Source organism: Dermacentor silvarum, chromosome 11 (genome assembly GCF_013339745.2).
Source record: "Dermacentor silvarum isolate Dsil-2018 chromosome 11, BIME_Dsil_1.4, whole genome shotgun sequence".
NCBI classification, from domain to species: Eukaryota; Metazoa; Arthropoda; class Arachnida; order Ixodida; family Ixodidae; genus Dermacentor; species Dermacentor silvarum.
The window spans coordinates 49,395,277-49,415,917 of NC_051164.1; the positions used below are offsets into that span (position 1 = coordinate 49,395,277).

At 47.7% G+C, this 20,641-nt stretch overlaps 1 protein-coding gene across 1 annotated transcript; it reads right to left on the reverse strand.

Annotated features, from left to right (window-relative positions):
• Positions 1 to 2,268: 2,268 nt before the first annotated feature.
• Positions 2,269 to 5,046, reverse strand: LOC119434035 (uncharacterized). The gene is made up of 4 exons (XM_049658305.1): positions 4,879 to 5,046; positions 4,000 to 4,358; positions 2,893 to 3,072; positions 2,269 to 2,485 (listed from the first exon to the last, which is right to left on the reverse strand). The coding sequence occupies exons 1-4, from the start codon at positions 5,044 to 5,046 to the stop codon at positions 2,269 to 2,271; spliced, it is 924 nt and encodes a 307-aa protein (XP_049514262.1).
• Positions 5,047 to 20,641: the final 15,595 nt, after the last annotated feature.

Consider the following 20,641-nt stretch of genomic DNA (forward strand, 5'->3'; position numbering starts at 1 on the left):
ATGACGTATAGTACCGGTTGGCTATAGTTGTTTCGTCATGATGAATTATGGCAGCGCACTACGAAAAAAGGACGTAACGCAGAATGAACAAACGCGACCACTCGTGTTTGTTCATTTTGCGTTACGTCCTTGTTTCGAAGTGCGCTGCCGTAAAAGCAACTCCGAAAGCGACTGCCGAGTAAAACTGCCCTAGTATTCTCTTCGTCGGATGTCCCTTCATGTCCGCGATACCTGTGATACAAGTGCAGCCACAAAACTTGCATCAGTCTTCCTCCTCTGACCATCTTTCAAAAATAAAAAGCAGAACTTCTTTTTCGTTCCTCTGTTCCTGCTATGATACAGCAAATGACGCTTGCTGCTTTCCATTCAGTGTTGGTCGAATGCACTTACCTATAAACTCCATTCTCGAAACAGAAACTCATCGAGAAAAAAATTCAGAGCCTTCCGCTACTGTGAAGATGGAAGCCAGCGAAGGTGTGACTATGGCGCGTCTGCTATAGTGAATATTCCTATAGTGAATTTATATACTAGCGTTATTGACTATATTGAACGTCTTCGGCATGTTCGTCAAAGAGCAAAGACACCGGCGTCTTGTTTTTTCCCGGCGCGATGGCGACGTAGTGCGTTTACTGCGTCAAGTCCGCCCCATCGTCATAGACTAGCGTATGAGCCACAGCGTTCATAGCCGCGGCACACTGCACGGCATCATCAGGATCCTGACTGCAGGATCCAGTAATATGTGGTTAAACGCGTCCGTCCCATAGTGAGTCCGAAGGGCAACTGCTGATAACAGCGCTAGCTCGATTTCTACGTCACGAGACAAAGGGGCACAATGATTGGTGGGACGTGCCGCAGCCGTGTATCGCAATACTTCTGAGTGAGTGAGTACGAACTTTATTGAGGCCCTGAGGAGAAAGAATTAAAGCGGGGCCTCCGGCCCCGCTTTAATACTTTTGAAAGAGGCATCGGCGATGGCGAGGGGTATAACAATGGGCCATTCATCATCCGTTTTGACACCTGTGCTAAGGCACAACTGGCGGGAAGCGGCCACGCACATGGAGCCAAAGCAAAGGCTGATGATGATAGTTTTTTTTTTCTACACGAGGACACGTCCCTGGGGAACCAAGCCCTTAACAGCTTCGCTGTAAAAATATTTTTCGGTGTGTTGACACCGGTCCATGAAGGGCTTTAAATTGAATGGTTGATTAAGTATCTGGCCTTCGTGGAGTAGACGAGCAAACAAGGTGTCTGTCCGCGGACGTCTTCACACCGTCATCAGTCATCACTATGAGTCATTCCGTTGTCATGTCACCGTCGTTATGACACTGCCGTGATATTCCGTTGTGGTCATGCCGTCTTGGTCATGCTGTCGTTGTCGTAAAGCAGTCATTTCCATCGTCGTTACAACGTCGTCGTCTTCGGACTTTCAAGCCGTCTACCAAGACATGTCGATTATAATTTGCGACGGCATCGTCAAAAGCCGTTATTGACGTGAGCAGTACACTAGGGAAGTTTTGCTCGTGTACTCATGTGGTTTCTGCGGTCCGTAAAAGCTATTAGCTATTAACTTTTGACTATTAGCTTATTTTGAGGTTGAATAGTTTGTGCAACAATTATTTTCTTAACTTTGGTGCTTTATGATGTACCCCGTTGAGAGTTTGTTGTTCTTGTGTTTCATCTTCGTGCTTCTTTCCAGTACACGGATGAAAAATTACATTTCCTTTGAGTAGTCTTTTCACCTTTCTCGATGGTAAATGAGTTCAAGAAATTGCATAGCTTGCCTAGTTCAGGAAAGACGACTTTATTCCTCTTGCTTACGTCGGAACAGTGAAACACTCCGAGGATAAATGTTAAAATAAGGACAGTTTTTCTAATGCTTCATCAGTTTGAATGAACAAATAAAACTTGGTAACTCTACATGAATACCAAAAAAGACTGCTAATTTGCTCAGGGTGTTTATTACCAATAACTTATGCGCTGCGAATATTCATAATACCGATTCACACTGCATGCGATCGGAGGAAATTGGACTAGCGGGTAGCTTCGATAGCCGTGCTGCGTGTTCAAGACTGTCCTTGCGCCAGTTAGCAAAAAGAAAAAAAGTGAAACATATTACTCACTCGGGTGAAGCTTATGAACAGCTGAAAATATAAACGCGGATTTAATAAAGATTTGCAAATGATAAGTACAAACAAGAGGAAATATATAAGCATAAGCGCTTCACGTTAACTATAGACGCGCTTATGGCATGATCGGTGCTCCGCACCCCTATAACCTACAGACGCGTTTGGGGCGCATGTCCGAGTCGCGAGGACAGCGGAATGCCTTGGCGAACTCCTTCACGTTCCTTAATGGGCCGTTGACGAAGAAGGGAGCAGGCGAACGTGTGCCCTTGTGCGTCCTCAGGTGCAGGTACGCGTCGTCGTAAGCCTCGCACCGGCTTCGGGCAAACTCGTAGAAGAACAGTCTATCCGTGGCGTGAGATCTGCGACCGTGTGTCGCCGACCATCGACACGCTGTTAGAGAAGGGGAGAAGCAAAACGTACTACCTTACGACAAGCACACAGGTAAACAAATAAACAAACAGACAAACAGGCAAACAGACAAACGAAGAAGCAAATAACCAAGCAAACACAAACAAAGAAGCAAATAACCAAGCAAACAAACAAGCAAGTAATTAAAGAAACAAGCAAACTAACAAACAAGCAAACAAACGAACAAACAAAGAAGGAAACAAACAAACAAGCAAACACAAACAACCAAGCAAGAAAAGCAAAAGCAAAGCAAGCAAGCAAGCAAACCAACTAAAACAAGGGAAGTAGTAAAGCAGTTGTGCTAAATTTTGTCGATGCAATGATGTGACCAGCATTACGGTGTATGAGCAGAGCTTACGTTCCATCCTGTCGCTCAGCCTTCAGCAACCGCTTCCGGAAGGCAAGGAGAACAGAGGGCAGGGCGATGACGTCGATGGCGTCGTGGTGCGCGGCCAGTTCGCTGGCATGCTTGTCATGGTAAAACTGCCTCCGCAGGCAATCGGCGAGCAGTTCTAGCCTCAGGTGTGCCGCGGGATACCTGCGCGTATCGATTACCGACAGCCCATGTCTTGACGTGTTTAAGACTGACCCACCGACTCGAGCTGTCCAACGTTAGTGCAAAAGCGCATCAGCCTCATTTTGATTGGCACTTACAATAATCATAACGTGCAACTGCTATTTCGGATGGAACGTCGTGACGTAACGATTTCACGTGTAGTGTTTCCAAACACGTGAATTAGGCGCGGAAGTAGAACGGTGGCGATCGTGCGGTTGCCGCAGGACTGTCGGGGACCACTTCTTTTGTGATACGACGTCACCGGACGGCGCCAAGCTTCCCGAAATAGTGCAGATGCACAGTAACATACATTACTGATGCACTCCGCGACGTCGCGGAAATAAATAGCCTAGCATAGCCAACCACGTACCAAAATGACAAAAGTCGGTTTTGATCAATTCGCCAGTGTAGCAGCTTATCTTAGTGTAATTAGCTGCCTTAGCTGCGGTTTTCTGTGGGTACCAAGCTGACTTCGGCAGAGAAAACGGCAGGTGATAATGCTTTTTTTTTAAACGCGATGTCTTTATAAAACGTAACATAGCAGTTTCTTCTCGGCATACAAATAAGTTTGGCGCAAATCCTCGAGAAAGTCCATACGAGCGTCTCAGAAAGCTTCATAGTCGAAGAAAAATTTGTCCTGGTCTTAGAATTGAACCTATAACCCCTCTCCGTGGCAGTCGATTGAGCAAGTTACCAATGTTTTCCTTGTGAGGAACCCATATAGGTTTTGTTTGTACCTTTTGCTATAGGTTCAGGTAGGTGACTTAGTGTCACTTTCAGGCACATTTTATGCAGAACCCATTTCGACGTCTTTCTCACGTCGCGGATACGAACAGCACTAAGCACCGCACCGAAAAATTATCTCACTGCGAATCATGCCGTCCGCGCTTTCTTTCCTTTTCGCCTCACCTTCGCCTGAACCGGGAGGCCATCCTGAGGAAGAGTCCCACCACGGCCCTGGCCAAGTCGAGCCCGAACCTCGGCAGGTGGTGTGCATAGAAGGCGTCCCCAGTGAGATCTTTGTCAACGGACCCGGGAGGCACCGCCAGGTACCCTTCGTCTTCGTCCAGCCACGGCTCGTCGCCCAGCGCAGGTCCACGCCAGAAGGTCTCGAAGCCTCGGTCGATAAGCCTGCGCAGCGCGTTGCGCCACGTCGCCCTCAGGACGCCGTTCCACGAGACGATAGGCGACGTTTCGGCATCGGAGAACACGAGCTCGCTGAACTTCATGCGCAGGCTCGGCTTTCGCATCCACGCGGGCACCAGCAGCTGCGAGGAGTGGGTTATTGTGATGTTCCTTCCACCATGACTGACACCTACAATGTTACATATGCAATATAGAAAGCAACATGATGAACGATACCTGAAGTGGTTGGTAGGCCCAGCATGAACTCGCTAAATCAACAGAGAGATTGACTAAGAACCAGATAGGAAACAGAGAACTTGGCTATGCTACATTGTTTCACAATGACTTAGTTCGCCACAATAACGTGCTTGTGAAAGTCGAAAGATGTTGCGATTTGCTATGTAACTGGATCCAACGCTTGAAGCTCGTATTACGCGGACTGTTTGACTCCACATTTTGCAGCAAAGCTGCCATGATTCAAGCTTACTGGAGGAAAACGAGAAGCGTGCTTCCTTCAACAGTGACGTTCCTCAACTGCTTCAGCTGCGCGTCGGACAGAAGATAAATTTCCACTTGCACTTCTGACACTATGGGGAAACTAGACCCGTTTGCATGCCTGGTCATCGGAAAGTCGTTGAAAAAACCCAGAGAACGCCGACAGACCTGATGCTTGAACCCGGACACGACGTCCCTGAAGCGGCCCGTCAGCTTCGGCGTCACGTTCAGCGCCCTGACGAGGGTGAGAGTCTCGTCGACCACATGGTCTGTAAGGCCGCCGAGCTCGCTTTCTAGGTGGTGCAGACTCCTGCGATGTGAAGAAGCGGGTGCCATTTTTATCGGTCATCGGGCGGTAATAGAACTGCGGTGCTTAGAGCGATCCGCTATTACAATGGGCACATGGGCGGCGCTACCTGCGCATACGTAGGTGTCCCCATGCGGCCATCGCTTGCATAGTTTTGTTTGTTCATGAAAAATTCGTCTTTGTTTCCAATGTCTTCAGGGTGAACACATTACTTGAAGTAAAACATACATATAGGTATATCTACACAACCTGCTACTACTTTGGCCCACATGCAATGTCTATTTCAGTGCACACTTCATGAGCGTGTTCGACCAACAGCTGTCCGGGGTATAGACCTTTTCACTGATTACAAACATAGGCCCTGCACGGCTTCCGATTTTGCCCACTGACATAGCTGCTAAATGTAACTGGCAAAGAAGCAACCATGCGTTAAAACGTAGCAGACTGATAAGGCACGTGACCGGAAGTTTCTTGGGGGCGGCACGTTCGCTGTTGTTATCGCGAGCATGAAACCGTCTATACGAAAAAAAAAATCAAGAGAAAAATTCATTGAGATTTGGTGTTCCTCCCCTGGTCACCTGATGTTGGCGTTCCAAAGCATGTACGCGAAGGGCTCGGGAACCAGGCGGGAGAGGAATCGCAGGCAGCGGCGCTCGGCCCCGTGCTCCGGCGGGTCGATGTCTCCCAACCTCGGACACGCGCGGTGGCCACGTCCACCAGCGCCCGGTACCGTTTCCAATCCAGGAACGGGGCGTACCGCACATACATTCTGCGCCGTAAGCGTTTGCCTCAGACTAGCTTAGCGGTTGCATATGAATGGACCGCCTTTACAAAATTTATTTGTCTAGTATGCTGCGACACGAAGGCCAAGTATCCCTTCACCGCTCCAAGCTCAATTCACCGTGGCTTACACCAACATTCAGTTATTAGACTCGCCGTTGTGTTCAAAATTGAAATGTGCTTGAAGACGTACGGCCGTGTTAATGGGACTGCAGTGATCAGTCAGGCAATCTTTGAAGGCGGCGCCGCATTCATACCGCGAGTCATGCTTGGAACTGCATAATTCTTTACCACATTGCTTGCGCGGAACGTAAGCCTTAACTATATTTTTGTACAATATAAAATATAATGAAAATCTCATGAACAGTTTCAATTCGTGTTCGAGTCTGTGGGTGTATGCGGCATTAGTGTGTTTATGTAATCAGGCGTATATCAAATTTCTAACCCGACACCTTGAGTAGCATGCCAGAAAGTCTCTCAGACAAAAATCTTCAGCTTTTTCATGAAGGACATCATTTTTCTCTATACCGGGTGTTTCAATGAACTTTTTCACCAATTTTTAAAGGTTGCCTGTTGCAGATATAAAAATTCTAGTTCATGAGCTGGTCTGCTAGAAGAAGCGGACATTACTTGCACAAAAAGTTGAAATGCATAATAGACTAATTAACACATATTCACTGATTAAGTTTTGAAATAAATTACCTTATGGCCCATATTACAATTTACCCATTCTACCCGTGGAGTTCGCAAGTAGGATTCACTTGGAATGAATTTTCAGGATTAACACCAGTTACGAGATATTCATTCCCGAATTACCTTATGGCCCATATTACAATTTACCAATTCTAGCCGTGGAGTTCGCAAGTAGGATTCACTTCGGAACGAATTTTCAGGATTAACACCACTTACGAGATATTCATTCCCGAACTTTGCGGAGAAATGCATTGGCGTTCCAGTTACTTTTGTGCTTCAATGCATACAACGATGATTCGTTAAGAAGATTATTATAACTGGAACGCCAATGCATTTCTCCACATAGTTCAGGAATTAATATCGCGAAACTGGTGTCATCCTGAGAATTCCTTCCAAGTGGATCCGGCTCGCGAACTCCACGGCTAGAATTTGTAAATTTCAATATGTGCCATGAGGTAATTATTTAAAACCTTAATTAGTCAATTTTTGGTAATTAGTCGATTATGCATTTAAATTTTTTATGCCCGCCTCTTCGAGTATACCCGCTATCTGGAACAGGCGACCCTTAGATTTTTTTGGAAAGTGTTCGCTGAAACACCCTGTATTTTAATAAATGGTTACATGGTTATTAAAGTAAAACGCTAAATCAGCTTAAACTGGTAGAATATCCTGGCAAAGCTCCCATCCACATCCCCTTTGCGGAAGAAAGACTGAATGATATAATAAAGCGAAGGTCAAATTAGCCTCTCCATTGTTTATTTGACTTGGCATTCAGAGGTGCCGCCGATCGAGTCAGTGTGACGTCACAGACTTCAGTGCGTTTGTTCGTTTGTGGCAGTTGTTGTCGCGCAGGAATGTATCCCGAAGCTTGCGATGTCGAATGTCCAGTTTTTCTGGAAAGCAATGTGATTTATTTGCCGATTCGCGACGGTTTAGCCAACCGTTCTTCGGTTCCCGCGCCTTTTCCTGCGTACCAACCTAATCGTCACTGCAGGAGTGGCTGTTTTGCCGCCGCAGAAGGGGCAATTTACTAATGAACGAACAATCAAAGTTCAGCCGGATTCATTAACACACTGACCGCAGGGCGAGGTAGTTGTGCAGGCTGGGCGAGCCGAACTTTTCGACGATCTGCGCGAAGCGGCGCTGGAAGGAGCCGCCCTTGACCAGCACCGTGGTGCGTGTTCCGACGCTCGTCACGCCCTCTAGCGCTGTGCGCAGAAACCTTGTCCAATTCCAGAGGCGCGAGTGTTGCAACCGTTCAACCGACACCGGCACGTAGTCGTCGACGCCGGCGCGCTGTCCGGCCAGGTCGACGAGCGCCCGTTCGATCTGTGGAGGAAATAGCGATGAGATCCGGTAAAGCACTAGATACGATCGTGCTGAAGTGGACCGATTGACGCCTTACTCAGACGAACAAGTAAATGGACAAACTAGCAAGCAATCAAGCAAACAAAACAAACAAAGGTAGCAAAAAACACCGCATATCCACGAAGTGAATGAGGATGAGGGAGCGAAGCACCGGGGGATCATTCGGGTAACCGTGAATCCCCCGTATATATATATATATATATATATATATATATATATATATATATATACGGTACATGTCTACAGTATATACAGCGCTTATATAGCCCTTGTGCACCGCAGCGCCCCTAGCGGACTCCATGCAAACCAGAGCTACGGACATCGGACGACGACGAGGGACAAGGCTCGGCCCTAAGGTGCTTCGCCCTTACAAAAAACTGGCTTTCGGCGTTAGTGCGATTAGTACTGAAGCAACGTAGCGGTCACAGCGTATTGCCACCGCCGAAACGCGTCATGTATAGAGACAGGAACTTTACGAATACGACCTGCTCATACCTATTTAACATGTTATAAGCTCAAACTACGGATCTACAAACATTTTAGTTGGATATTTATGCTGCGTATAAATGCCTATTTCGATGTTGGCGCCTATATTAGATTTTCCTAACCTAAAAGTGCCATTTTGCATGCTTTCTCCTTGCTTTATTTTGTTGATGTTATCACCCGCTGGGGAACTTGGCCGAAGGCAGCCGACTATTGCCGCAAGGATTTCGACTGCAAAGATTGTTCGCAACAGCTTTGCGGAAGACGGTAGCGTCGCTGCAGAGATAATGGCTCAAACTGCTCTACTCAACTTCACACTCGAAGGTGGCCTAGCGTACTTGCGCACTCACTTAATGTTTTTAGCCAACATCATCGAGAAACTCGATTGCTCGGGCGCAACTCAGATCCCGAATGTAGGGTTTATATTTGAACGTTCAGGATAGGCTCGCCGCCCTCCCCGATGGACCTGTTGCTGATATACTTAGTTCGAGAGTTCAATCTTGGACAAAGATCCGGGGTTTTCGGTACTAAAGTAACCGTCAAAGGTTCTGAACGGCGAGCATTCTGGAATTCTCTGAGGGCGTCGCCTCCGCAGAAAGCCACGAATACTGGACGAAATATTCCCGTCAGCTTAAAGGCTGGTCTAAGTTCGGGCGCAGCGCTTCATTTACGAGTCAGTCATGCGCGAGGTGGAGCCGTCCGTGCACCTGCTCTCACTCACCTCGACCATTTCGGGCATGTCGCGAGTCCCAGCGATGCTCTGTACGGCCGCCATGAACCACTCGTCAGTGCACGTCCCGCATGCTGACGAAGTCCCGGAAGAGCGGCTGTGGCGCCCCCACGCGGATGACCCAGCGTCGAGGCGGTCGTGCGGCCGCCTCGGAAGAGCGCGTCCTGGTTTTCCTGGCGCCCTTGCGACCAGCGGCTGTCGGTGCGTCTTCCGCGGGCTTCTTGACGATCCGGATGTCGATGAGTGCGGGGAGCGCCGAGTGCGATAGGACCCTGTTTTCGTCGCGTTGCAGTGGGTGGAAGCTGAGTCACGATCCTGATCTTGTTCCACGTTGCACTGATTATGAGTTTGCTCCGTTGTAATAAGTGCGAAAGGTGAATTCCGAACTGTCGCGTTGGCTTAGTACTCCCATGGCGTTCTGCTCAGCGCGAGGTCGTGGGTACTAATCGCGGGCACGGCAGTCGTAGTTTTATGGAAGAAAAAAGAAAAAGAAAAAAACAAAAAAGAACAGAAACAGAACAAGAAGAAATAAAAGAAAGATTCTTAATATAAATTTATGGTTCACCTAATTAAGGTGCCCAGGTGATCAACAAAATTTATCCTGTGCCCTCCACTGCGGCCTCTAACACAGCTTGGGTTGTTTGAGACGTTATTCGATCAATCAATGAATCAATCAATTAACGCACATGCTTCTTCTACCTTGGTGTACCTGGCTTTATAACTGCGCATTCTAAAGCGTCCTAAAGTATCTTGATCAATCAATGAATCAATCAATCCACCGATTTCATATAACGCGTGCACTAACTATACTTGATGTTTTCCTTGAGACCATGCCGATTTTTTATAAAATAATGCGCAGAGAACGTGGCGTTTTTGTAGAAGAGTTCCTAGGGAAGGTGGACATACTCTGCCGCTACTAACATGAGCTTTAGAAGACTAATTACCGAAAATTCATTAACTTTTTATTAATGCCTTGGGGGCCGTTGTCTAAATGAAACTTCTGGTGGCAGGGACATCATTATGCAGACCTATTTAAAAAAATCTTTAAAATCCCACCTAATTCGAGATACTCATCATCAAATTTCAAAGCTCAAGCGAGGCAATATCGAGAGTGAGCGCGTCCCACTTCTCGTCAAACGGCAACGACCCGTAAAGAAGTATGGGGCGAAGTTAGAATGATGGCATGCCGCGGCAAATCCTGACGCGTCACACAGCCACACATGCTTGCCAATCAAAACGTGCCGTATCAGTCGCTCCCGCGACTGGCAGATACGTTCAGTTTTAAACTTCCCAGCGCTTCTCGTCACGGGTCGTTTCGGTCTGATATGACTGCGGGGCCGCCATTTCTGCAATCTCGCGGCGCTCGGTTTCGATATTGCCTCAATTTGGCGTTGAAATTTGATAATAAATATCTCGAATTAGGTGCGACTTCCAAGATAAATAAAATGAGGATGCATTAAAATGTGACTGCCTTCATTTTCGCCATTTGAACAACTGTCCCTAAGGCGCTAATGAAAACTTCATGAGTTCTTGTCAATTAGTCTTATGGAGCCCATAGTGAATTAGTCTTCTGAAGCTCACATTAGCGCCCGCAGTATGTCCACCTCACCTAGGAACTCCTCTGCATAAAAAAAAGACTTATAACCGTACAAGAGAACTCGTACTAATAAGGTACTAATAAAGGCACTAATAAAATGTTAATAAGTTTTTTGTGAATTAATCTTCTGAAGCTAACGTAATTAGCGCCGAAGTATGTCCTCCTCACCTAGGAACTCCTATGCAAGAACGCCACGTTTGCTGCGCTTATAACCTTATAAAACAATTTGTATTGTCAAAAAAAAAAGAAACGCAATGTATAGACGTCATAGTCACACTGCAATTTCATGTTGCAATAAGCTGTTACCAAGTTTTCTAAATTTCACATGCCAAGCGAAATCTTTCAATGCGGTCAAAATTATATTTTTGTAGGAAAAAAGAAAGTACGAGTACGTTTTAAACATCTTCAACAAAGTGGTCACCTCTAATAACAATTCAAAGCAAGTGAGTACTGGTGAAGTAACTTCATTTTCGAGAGTTTTCGGTCATTATGATAGCTTACACAGACAGAGTAAACGTACGCATTCGTGGGAGATAAAGGAAGCGTCAGTCTGGAGCCAATGTTTTCACCGGCAGACCATCTTCTTGAGGGCCTTGACGAATACAAATCCCCTTAGCCTTTCCTTGATCTCCTACTACACATGCCGCACTATGTCTGAATTGTTTCCACTATTACAAGTACGATACTTTTGAAGAATCTCTTCAAATATCTGAAGATGAGCTACTCCTGAAAAATGCAGTAGCCAGCACTGTTTTTTGTGTTTCGAGCTGAGAACACACACACGCGAGTGCCGGCCAACTCTCAGCAGCCCCGCCCTCTGTTGAGCGTACTTGGCGGCTGTGATGGAAAGGTCTCTGTGGCGGTTGGCTGCGCCGAAGGGAAAGCCTGCCAGCCCGTGCATGGCAAAGATGGTGCGCAGCACGTCGTGCGAATGCGGCTCTCCCGTGGTGGCGCTGCAGTCTCGCCACAAGCGCAAAGGCCACCGCAGCGAGCCGTCGTCGGTGCCCGAGCGCAGCTCGACCAGCAGCTGGCGCTCCAGTCGGCGATGGCGCAAGGTGTGCTCGGAGACCAGCGCCTCCCCTGTGAGAAAATTGACCGACCATTGACGTGACGGTCGAAGTAGACTCAGACACTTAAAGAGGCCCTCCAACACTTTTATATGAAAGCGCAGTATAACATTTGACATGAGCAATCAGGAATTCCATTTCATAAGAATGGAATAAACTGATTCATCGTCAATGGACATAACCCTTCAGCGTTTAAACAGGTAGCATCCACTTAACCTGTTAAATTTACTATCGCTTATGTTTACCGTTATGCAAGTGAACTAATATGTAAAGTAATTTTATGGCAATAGCAATTATATGCCCACTCCAGGTGCATTTTTGCCGTCGCCGTGATGTCCCGTGTAAAGTCCAAGGGCGATAACGCTATCGCCGCGCGCCCAAAGCTGTATGTGCGAGTGGAGGCGTGTGAGGGAAGCCGGCGATCGCGGCTAAATCTCGCGCGCGCAAGGGAGGAAAGCGGGGAGGAAGCGCCCCGTCTTCCGTCGCGCGCAAGGAACGGGGCGGAGGGGAGCAAGGGAGTGGGGGTGCGGCGTTGTACTTTATCAGCAACTGCGGAGTGCGCGGTCGCCCGCGGCTTACCTTGAAAGCGATCTGCGTTAGGGACAGAGTCTAGGTGCGCCGACAGCTCATACCTTAGTGCGTGCTGGGTTCTCGCCGCTCAGTTCGACTTGAAGCAATATACAGCACGAAGGTCACTTCGGTCGCTGCTGCTGCCGCACTTCTTCACGCCAGCCTTTTGACAGCGAGTGTCCGCGGTCATCGAGTGTGATGTGTTCATGTTTACCTGTGCGCGCTCACACCACGATTGTTAATTTAGTTATTAAGCGAATGTGTGCAAGTTTATATGGCCGATAAAACTACTATTCTTACTTCGTATATGCTACGCATTTGCTATCGCAATCGATGTTTCGCCGTCCGAGGTGAAACTGCGACTTTTTGTGTTTGTGTACAATTTTTAGTGTTCTTAAAGGAATGCTGACACGGGATTTGCTGTTTTAGATAGCTGTCGACTCTATAGTTGCAGTAGAAAGCGTCAATTCTTCGGGAGCACCACAGATGAATAATTACAGCACCTTTTGTACGGCCTGCCCGAAACGCTGGTCAAGTGCAGCGCGGCCTCGGACGTGAAAAAGGTTACTCCTCATGTCACCGATAGCGGAAGTGGCAGTGTGTGGTGGTTCAAGGCCATGTCTCCGGAAGCTGCCAAACTGGCCCCTTCAGTTGCTTACTTCTCTTGGAAACGCAGGGGCACGCTCTCTCCCCTATTGTCCTGTCGAGTACTCAATGTTCTCATCTTTTGGCACCACAACCACAGTGTGTGTGTACGCGTCAGGGGTACGTGGCATAACACGAGAGCGCCACAACAGGTTTCGGTGAATAAATAGATAATCTTTGTAGCGTTAGCTACACTGGCCTAGCCAAGCCCGTTTCGCGCGGCACATCAGGAGCCGTGCTGCGCATGCGCAAGGATCAGTGATGTCACACGGCTTGCGCACCGAGCCACTGGAGCCGGCACCTCTCGCGCACTCCGCCGCCGCCGCGCGCGACTCACCGCCGCCGGTCTGCGCATTCCAGAGGAGTGACGTCGTAGCCGTGGTAGACGCACTGGCGCCGGCGCGCGCTCGCTGTGCAGTCGCCGTCTGACACTGCGCTGGAGCCGCTGCGCTTCTGACTGGCGCTTGCCAGTGTGGTATAGCCATGGCGAAGGAGAGCGCAAATGCTGCTCAACAGCGCAGAAGAACGGAGAAGCTTGACTCATCGGATCCCGAAGTAGTTGCCTGGCAATTAGCGGTTGAGCGTAGGAGACAACCAGGAAAGCTAAGAATAATCAGCTGAACCTTTGCTAGCGCTACGTATATCCTGGCATAGCCGAGCTAAGCCACTGCAACATTTTTTTTCACGTCCGAAGCCATGCTGCTCTTGGCGCGCCTTCTGGAATGGTTGTATTAAAAGCTAACGTAATTAATTATTTGCTGCACTTTCGGGAAGTTGAGACTCCATAACGTAATTACCGGTTCGAGTACTATTCTATGAAGTAATAAAAACAAGACAAACAATTTCTATCCGTACTCCCTTAAGTAAGTCTTTTTGTGGCTTCCGATTCAGGTTGTGCGAGATTTTGTGTCAGTGATCTGCCTATTCTGCATATTCTCCCCACTTTTGTGGCCTTTAAGGGTTCAGCGCCAATATAAGGGTGCCTTTAAGGGTTAAATTGATTTTAAAGGTGCCTTATAGTTTAACGTGTTTCTAAGCGTTCAATAAATGACTGCGAGCTGAGCAACCTTGTCTGGCAAGAACTTTTCGAAATAGTTATGTAGGTGTGCAGTTACGAAGAAGAGCAATATTTCCGCTCAATCCTCGTTGTTCTGAGTAAGCTTGAAGCCGCAGTGCCTCTGAAAACCACGCTCCACCCGCGGCTGCATAAGTTGCGTGGCACATTTTAATACTGCCTCCATCCTCGTGCTGTGCACGTGACGACGACTCTGCCTGTCTCGCCAAGTTAGAGCAACGTTGTAGAAGCTACAGCTTTCTGCAACCACTCAGAAGGAGGAAATCGAAATGAAGAACTGCGGCATCTGATATTTGCTATACCCCTGCCAACTTTTTACGATCTTGACGCAAATGACCGATTGTTAGAGCCTGTTCGCGATTGTCGTATTAGCACCAATGATGTAATATTTTGGGCCTAGTTTCAGGTCATAACTTATTCCGAAAAGAATGCAAATGCAGTCGCTGACCGAATTTTCATTGCCTGATATTTGGGAGTGATTGATTACACAGACCCACCCGAGTAGCAGAGACGCCAACTTATAGAACCAGTTTATAACTTCGGGCGCCGTTACTTGAGTATTTTATTTATGCACTTCATAAAGTATGTAATACCCCTGTCAGACGGGCACACGAAAGTCTTTTGAGCAAAAAGTCTTCTCCCGAAAGAGTTTCGCCCAAACACACACGACAGGGAGCGATCTCTTTGTCAGAAGCGGTCTTTTCTGGAAGCGTAGTTCGGCGATCTCCTTTACGGCCGAAAAGGAGTAGCCTCAAAACCAGTGGGCGCCAACATTTATCACATATTAAAGAAAATAAGCAAATGCGTATTTTTCTGTCACCTAGACTCGTCATAAAGAATAATCTTATGTCTCGCAGAAGGTGTAGTAAACCCAGTAATGCTCATTTTCTTCTGTACTCTCGCAAGCAGGTCGAAAGGGTCGGGGATGTCACGTGATGACGCTTACAGATGCGCGCCGTACGGACAAGAAAAACTGCGCGCGTGACATTGTGAGCATCCAATTTATTTGAAAAACGTGTAATACAATAAGTTTTCACTTTATATTTTGAGATACATCAGGGCCCGAATTCGCAAAAGCTTCTTACGCTAAAATTTCTCGTAAGAAAGAATTTTAGCGAATCCGGGTGCCAAACATTTCATTAGCGAAGCCGGCCAGCCAATGGCAAAGCGAACTTACGAAATAAAAGCTTCGTGAATCTGGCCCCAGTTTTTTTTTTTTTTTGCCAATTTTGTTTCGAACGCTAGCGCCACGCTTTTGGTAGCGTGTCCAGAAGGAAACACTAAAAAGAGGTCGTTGGTGCCGTGTGTCTGCTGCGCAAGACCTCTTCATTAAAAAGTTTTTCATCTTGGTAAAACACCGCTAACGTAAAAGAGTTTCTTGGTGCTCGTGGGACAGAGGTATAATAAACATTTGTTGAATTTATCGTTCGGTTAAGAGCGTCCCTATACAGCGCGAAGTCTGCGAATATTAAAACAATCAAATTCTTCAAATTAAACAAGTTTTATTTTTTACAAAATTTGCTAGTTTTTGGCTACGAGGGTAACATCGCTTGAATGTCTAAGAATGGCAGGTCTGAAATTCATAACCTTGTAGTATGTCGACTAGATTAAATATGTTGAAGACACATTAATGAAAATTAATAAATTATGGACTTCTTACTGCTATGGATGACGCCGTAACTCATTGAGCTGTTAAATTACATATATTTATAACTTGTAAAAATTCCTAAACAGCGTCATTTTGCTTGGCAAGATAATTACAGAAGCGATGCATTCTCGCCTAAGTCACCGTCATGCCGAAGCCATGTCCCTGGTTTGGCTAAGCGAGCCATATTTTTCCCACCTCGAGAATCATAAATAGCGCGTGCAGATACGGAATAGATTAAGAAGTTTTCTATTATTCAGCGTGTTCTGCGTAGTTTACAGAATGTGAAGTCCATGCGAGAACTCTACGGGAATGTCACAGACATGAGAACATCAACTGTTTCATGTCTGGCATACTTGTAAAGCACCTCTGCAGCCAATTGGAATATGTTCCCGACGCAAAACACTGAAAAACAATCCAATAAATGAAAACGCAACATGACAAATTTGGCACTGAGAGCGTATATTCAAACTTACCGCACTGGTACATCGAGAAGTGTTTCAAGATGTATGCGACACGTCTTGGCTTTTGATTAACTATCTTCTCGCGCACAATGGGCCTTTTTCACAATTCTGAAGCTACAGCTTTTCCGCGAGGCAGTTTGCGAAACTTACGGCCCTGTAGTCGATTTTGCAGTGGGCGCGTGCGAGAACACTTGGCTTGTCCTATGACACGGAGAATGTAGGCATGGCTCTCATGTTCGAATCACGCGCAAATGAAGAGACCTGGCATATGCAACTGGCAGTCCATCTTCGTTTAAACAATGATGCAGCCACTGTTGGGCAAATGCGCAACGTCTAGACGCGCAGCTGCGAATTAGGAAACAAGTGGAGAGAGCCTGAAGGGGTCATCATTAGGGGTGTGCGAATACCGAATAGTAAGTCTCGAATCGAATACGGAATCGAATCACTAAAAAAAGCGATTATCGAATCGAATATCGAATAACAAAATTATTTAACAGAAGCTTGAATATTTACAAATTCTCGTGCAAAAACAGCAGCTGTTGTACGTGATCTGGGGTCAACTACTCCCTCCGGGCCGTAACAATGTTGCCAACCGTCTAAAACAACTTTTCACTTGGTACACTCGTTGCTGGAATGCCCATGTACTTCATGGCCATCTTGCACAGTCCTGGGAAGTGTTGCTTGCCTGTTTCTTTACAGAATCCTAGAGGGTCTTGGTCCTTACTGCCAGTGGGCTCTCGAAGGTACCGCTGAAACTCCTCGATGTTGACTGTTGTGGAGGAGTGTCTTCTTTCTGATCACGCTGCCAGCTTCCCAATGCTGTCCCAGATACTGCTGACGCACTCCTTGTGAGCTGTAGATGTTGACGCTTCAGTAAAGTCACTTGATGCTTCTCCTGGAGAGCTCTGCAACTCAGTTCTCGCAAGCTCCAAGAACCTTGTTTCCTGGACCGTTTGAGCACAAAAGAGGTTCTTAAATCTTGGGTCACAGGCGGTTGCCAACGCATACTCATTTTGCTCGTCCTGCCCTGGAAACCTTGTCCTCATGCTTTTCAGCAAGTTTCTTGCAAACTCTGAGCTTTCATCATCGGCTGCAATGCAGTCTTTCAGGACCATTTGTGTTCCATAGAGAAATGGTACTACTGACGACAGAGTTGCATACTTCTGGCCACTAAGATCTTTGGTTGCAGATGCGATTGATTCAAGAGCTTTGACGGGCCCAGCCACTGCTTTCCACTCCTGTGGTGTCAGGTTGGGCACAGTTGTCTCAGAGGTGGCAAGCTCTAAGCAGACGGCTTCTTTCAGCTGCACAAGACGCGAGAGCATGTCATGCTCACTGTTCCATCTTGTTTCCACGTTCTGAATAAGTTCCAAAACTGAGAGTTCCTCCGTCGCTGGCAATCCTGCAGTCTTGCCGCAGCATGGGCACTGTGTTTGTAATGACCAACAGTTGCGCGACACTTCTTGAGAATGGCAGGAACTCCTGCTGTTTCTTCCTTGGCATCTTTTATAGTTAGTTGCAGTGTATGGGTCATACACTGCATTGGGACGTAAGAAATGCCCCTAAGGGCCGCACAGAAGTTCCGTGCATTGTCCATCACAACATAGACTGGCACTTTCTGCAGTGGCAGCTCCCAGTTATCCATCATTGCTTGCAGGTGCTCCAGTATGTTGCAAGCAGTGTGGCTCTCAGTCACACTCCGGTTGTCCAATGCAAAGCTTCTCATCTCGAAGTTGGAGGTTACGTAGTGGCAGGCGAGGTTGATGCAACTTTGGTTAGACCTCGACGTCCACATGTCACTTGTAAACGAGATCGACTCTATGCCTTCCTATAAGTCCGCATGCATTCTCTCCTTGACAGCCGTGAATGTGTCTCTGACCAACTCCGGAATGATTGTTCTCGAAAACGTCGTGCGGTTGGGTATCTTGTACAACGGCTTCATGTGGTTCATCAGCTTTTTGAAACCTCGATTTTCGACACAGATGTAAGGCTGAAGGTCGAGCGCCAGCATTCGGGCAATCCTGGTGGTTATCGCCGTTCTCCTCGCGCTGCGATAGGTCCTTGCCCGACTTCGGCGCACTTTTGGTGAGCGGCTGTGGACCGTCTGGTCTTCCTTGCTTCCCGCTGTGTCTCAAAAACACACTGTGCAAAGCAAAATGCTTGTTCTTGAGATGGTTCGCAAGTGGCGTCGTCGTACTCGATGGCGTTCGAAGTTTCGTTTCACAGCTTTTGCACGTTGCCTCTTGTGCCGAGTTGTTTACGAAAATGTTTCCAAATGGCACTTTTCGTTCGTTCAGCCATGTCACCCCCGACCGAGAGCAGGATCGTTGGACTACGCTTTTCCTACAGATAACCCAGACGAAATTCGGGAGCAGAACACGTCGGCTTGGTTTCCGATAGCGAGGGACTTGGTGGTTTAGGATCTCCCGGCGAAACGATGCCAACGGCCAACGACGCGGAGCGCGCGGGTGAAACGGAAAAGAGAAACTGGCGCCACCTCTACCCCGCTTGCAAAAGTAGGAGAGAAATTGGTTGGCTCTGTGGCCCAGAGGTGGCACGAGTGTCGCCCACGCCAGAGATCAGTAGGCCGGTTGGCTTTGGGAGCCCACGCTAATACCACAAATGACGCAGTGCAGGGTGACATGGGTTGGGCCTCTTTTGAAGTCAGAGAAGCACAGAGCAAAATTAGTTCTGAAGAAAGGCTCAGGAACATGGATGAAAATAAACGGGCGGCTAAAGTGCACAAGTATCTCTACATGAAAAGCGTGGACACAGAATGGAGGAAGAGGTCAAGGAAGTTGGCAACCAAGTACAGGATAATCGAAACTGTAAATAGACAACCAGGAGTCATCAGAAAGAAAGTGAGATAAATAGAGACCGTGAATTGGATGCAAAGAATGGAAACAAAAAAAGTGTCACAGTTTCGCCCTAAGGGCGAAGCAATGAATGCGATAGCAACACAGCAATGTCATACGAAGTAAGGTGAGCGGCCTTGGTAGCAATATGAATTGTAGTAAACATGAGCTGATTAAGTAAGCAGGTGTGCTGCGGTGTAAGTAGACCGACATGAAGAGAGACTCGATGACCACGAGAAGGCGCGTGTGAAACGGTGGTGTTGATGAGAAGCGCTTACCGTGGGCAGCGCGTGCGAAGGGACACACCTGTAGTGCTGCACTGCCGATCTGGGCAGCATTGCATGTGTAGCGTGCGTTGGAAAATGTGGCCCGACTATTACTAACTGAATGAACAAGCGTGGTGTGAGCGCGCACAAACAAACATGAATAGATCACACTGAATGACTGCAGCCAACGACTGTCAAAACGCTGGCAGCGCAACGTACCTTCGCCCGCGCAGGTACGTGCGGTCTATCGCTTCAACGGAAACTGAGGGCGCATAAAGGTCAGAGCCGTGTGGAGATAAGAGACGGTGCGGTCGAACGAACGACGACCGCGGTTGTTGGCAGCGTAGAAGTGCGCCTCCCCCCCCCCCCCCCCCCCCCCCCCCCCCCCCGCCCCGCTCCCTGCGGCGCTGGCTTCCCGCTTCCTTGCTTGCGCGTGGGAGAGATAAGAGACTGTGCGGACGAGCGACGAGCGCGGTTGTTGGCAGAGAAGTGCCCCCCCCCCCCCCCCCTGCTCCCTCCGGCGCTGGCTTTCCGCTTCCTTGCTTGCGCGTGGGGATTGAGTGCGTTCGCTCTCCGTGATAGCGCGCGTCCCCGCACGCTTCCGCTGGGGCATACGGCGCGCGGCGAAGATTTTATCTATACGGAACCTCACGGCGACGGCGACGGCGACGACGACGGCGACGGCTACGGCGACGCCGACGGCAGAAATCCGGTTGAAGTGTCCATATAATTGCTATCGCAATAAAAGGACAATGGAGATTTACAAGAATGAGAAGGAAAAAAAATAGAAGGGAAAATCTGTACGATAACACAAAGGGCATTGCCTTGCTATTTGAAGCTCAAGCCGGTTGCCTAAGGACCAAGACATACCGGAGCAAATATTGGGAACTAGATGAGGCATGTGTGTTCTGCAGTAAAGATCCAGAGACCACTCAGCGCATCCTAATGGAATGCGACCGGATCCGCCCGTCGCATTCATCAACATCAACAGATCAGCCGTAGAGATAAGCTAGAGACGATTAGAGTAGTGGTGGAAAGAAAGCAGGGAAAACATGGATACCACCTGATCTCTTAAAATCATAGGTAGCGGTACAAGGTAAATTTTTGAAAAAGAAAAAGAATAATGAGAGCTATACAAAAATGCTAGATAAAGAACATGTATAGTATGCCTGATTGAATCAAGCAGGCTAGGTGACTATTTGTCGCCGCCCCGTTTCAAAGGGGATGCCAATAAATCATCATCATCATCATCGGCCACGCAGCTAGAGCTAGAGTGTACTAGAACTAACGCAGCGTGGAGGAAGCGTAGAGTTAGTATGGAAAAGGACAACAACTATTCGAGAAGTTACAATTCGATTCGTATTCGAGTGTTCGCACACCCCTAGT

Bases quoted from the DNA above. Each gene is read 5' to 3' on its own strand.
- LOC119434035 (XM_049658305.1), bottom strand. From the start codon at position 5,046: ATGGCACCCGCTTCTTCACATCGCAGGAGTCTGCACCACCTAGAAAGC. The intron at 3,073-3,999 runs GTGAGGCGAAAA...CGATACGCGCAG, and splicing joins GCCTCCCGGTTCAGGCGAAG to GTATCCCGCGGCACACCTGA. The intron at 2,486-2,892 runs GTAAGCTCTGCT...ACACGGTCGCAG, and splicing joins GCTGAGCGACAGGATGGAAC to ATCTCACGCCACGGATAGAC.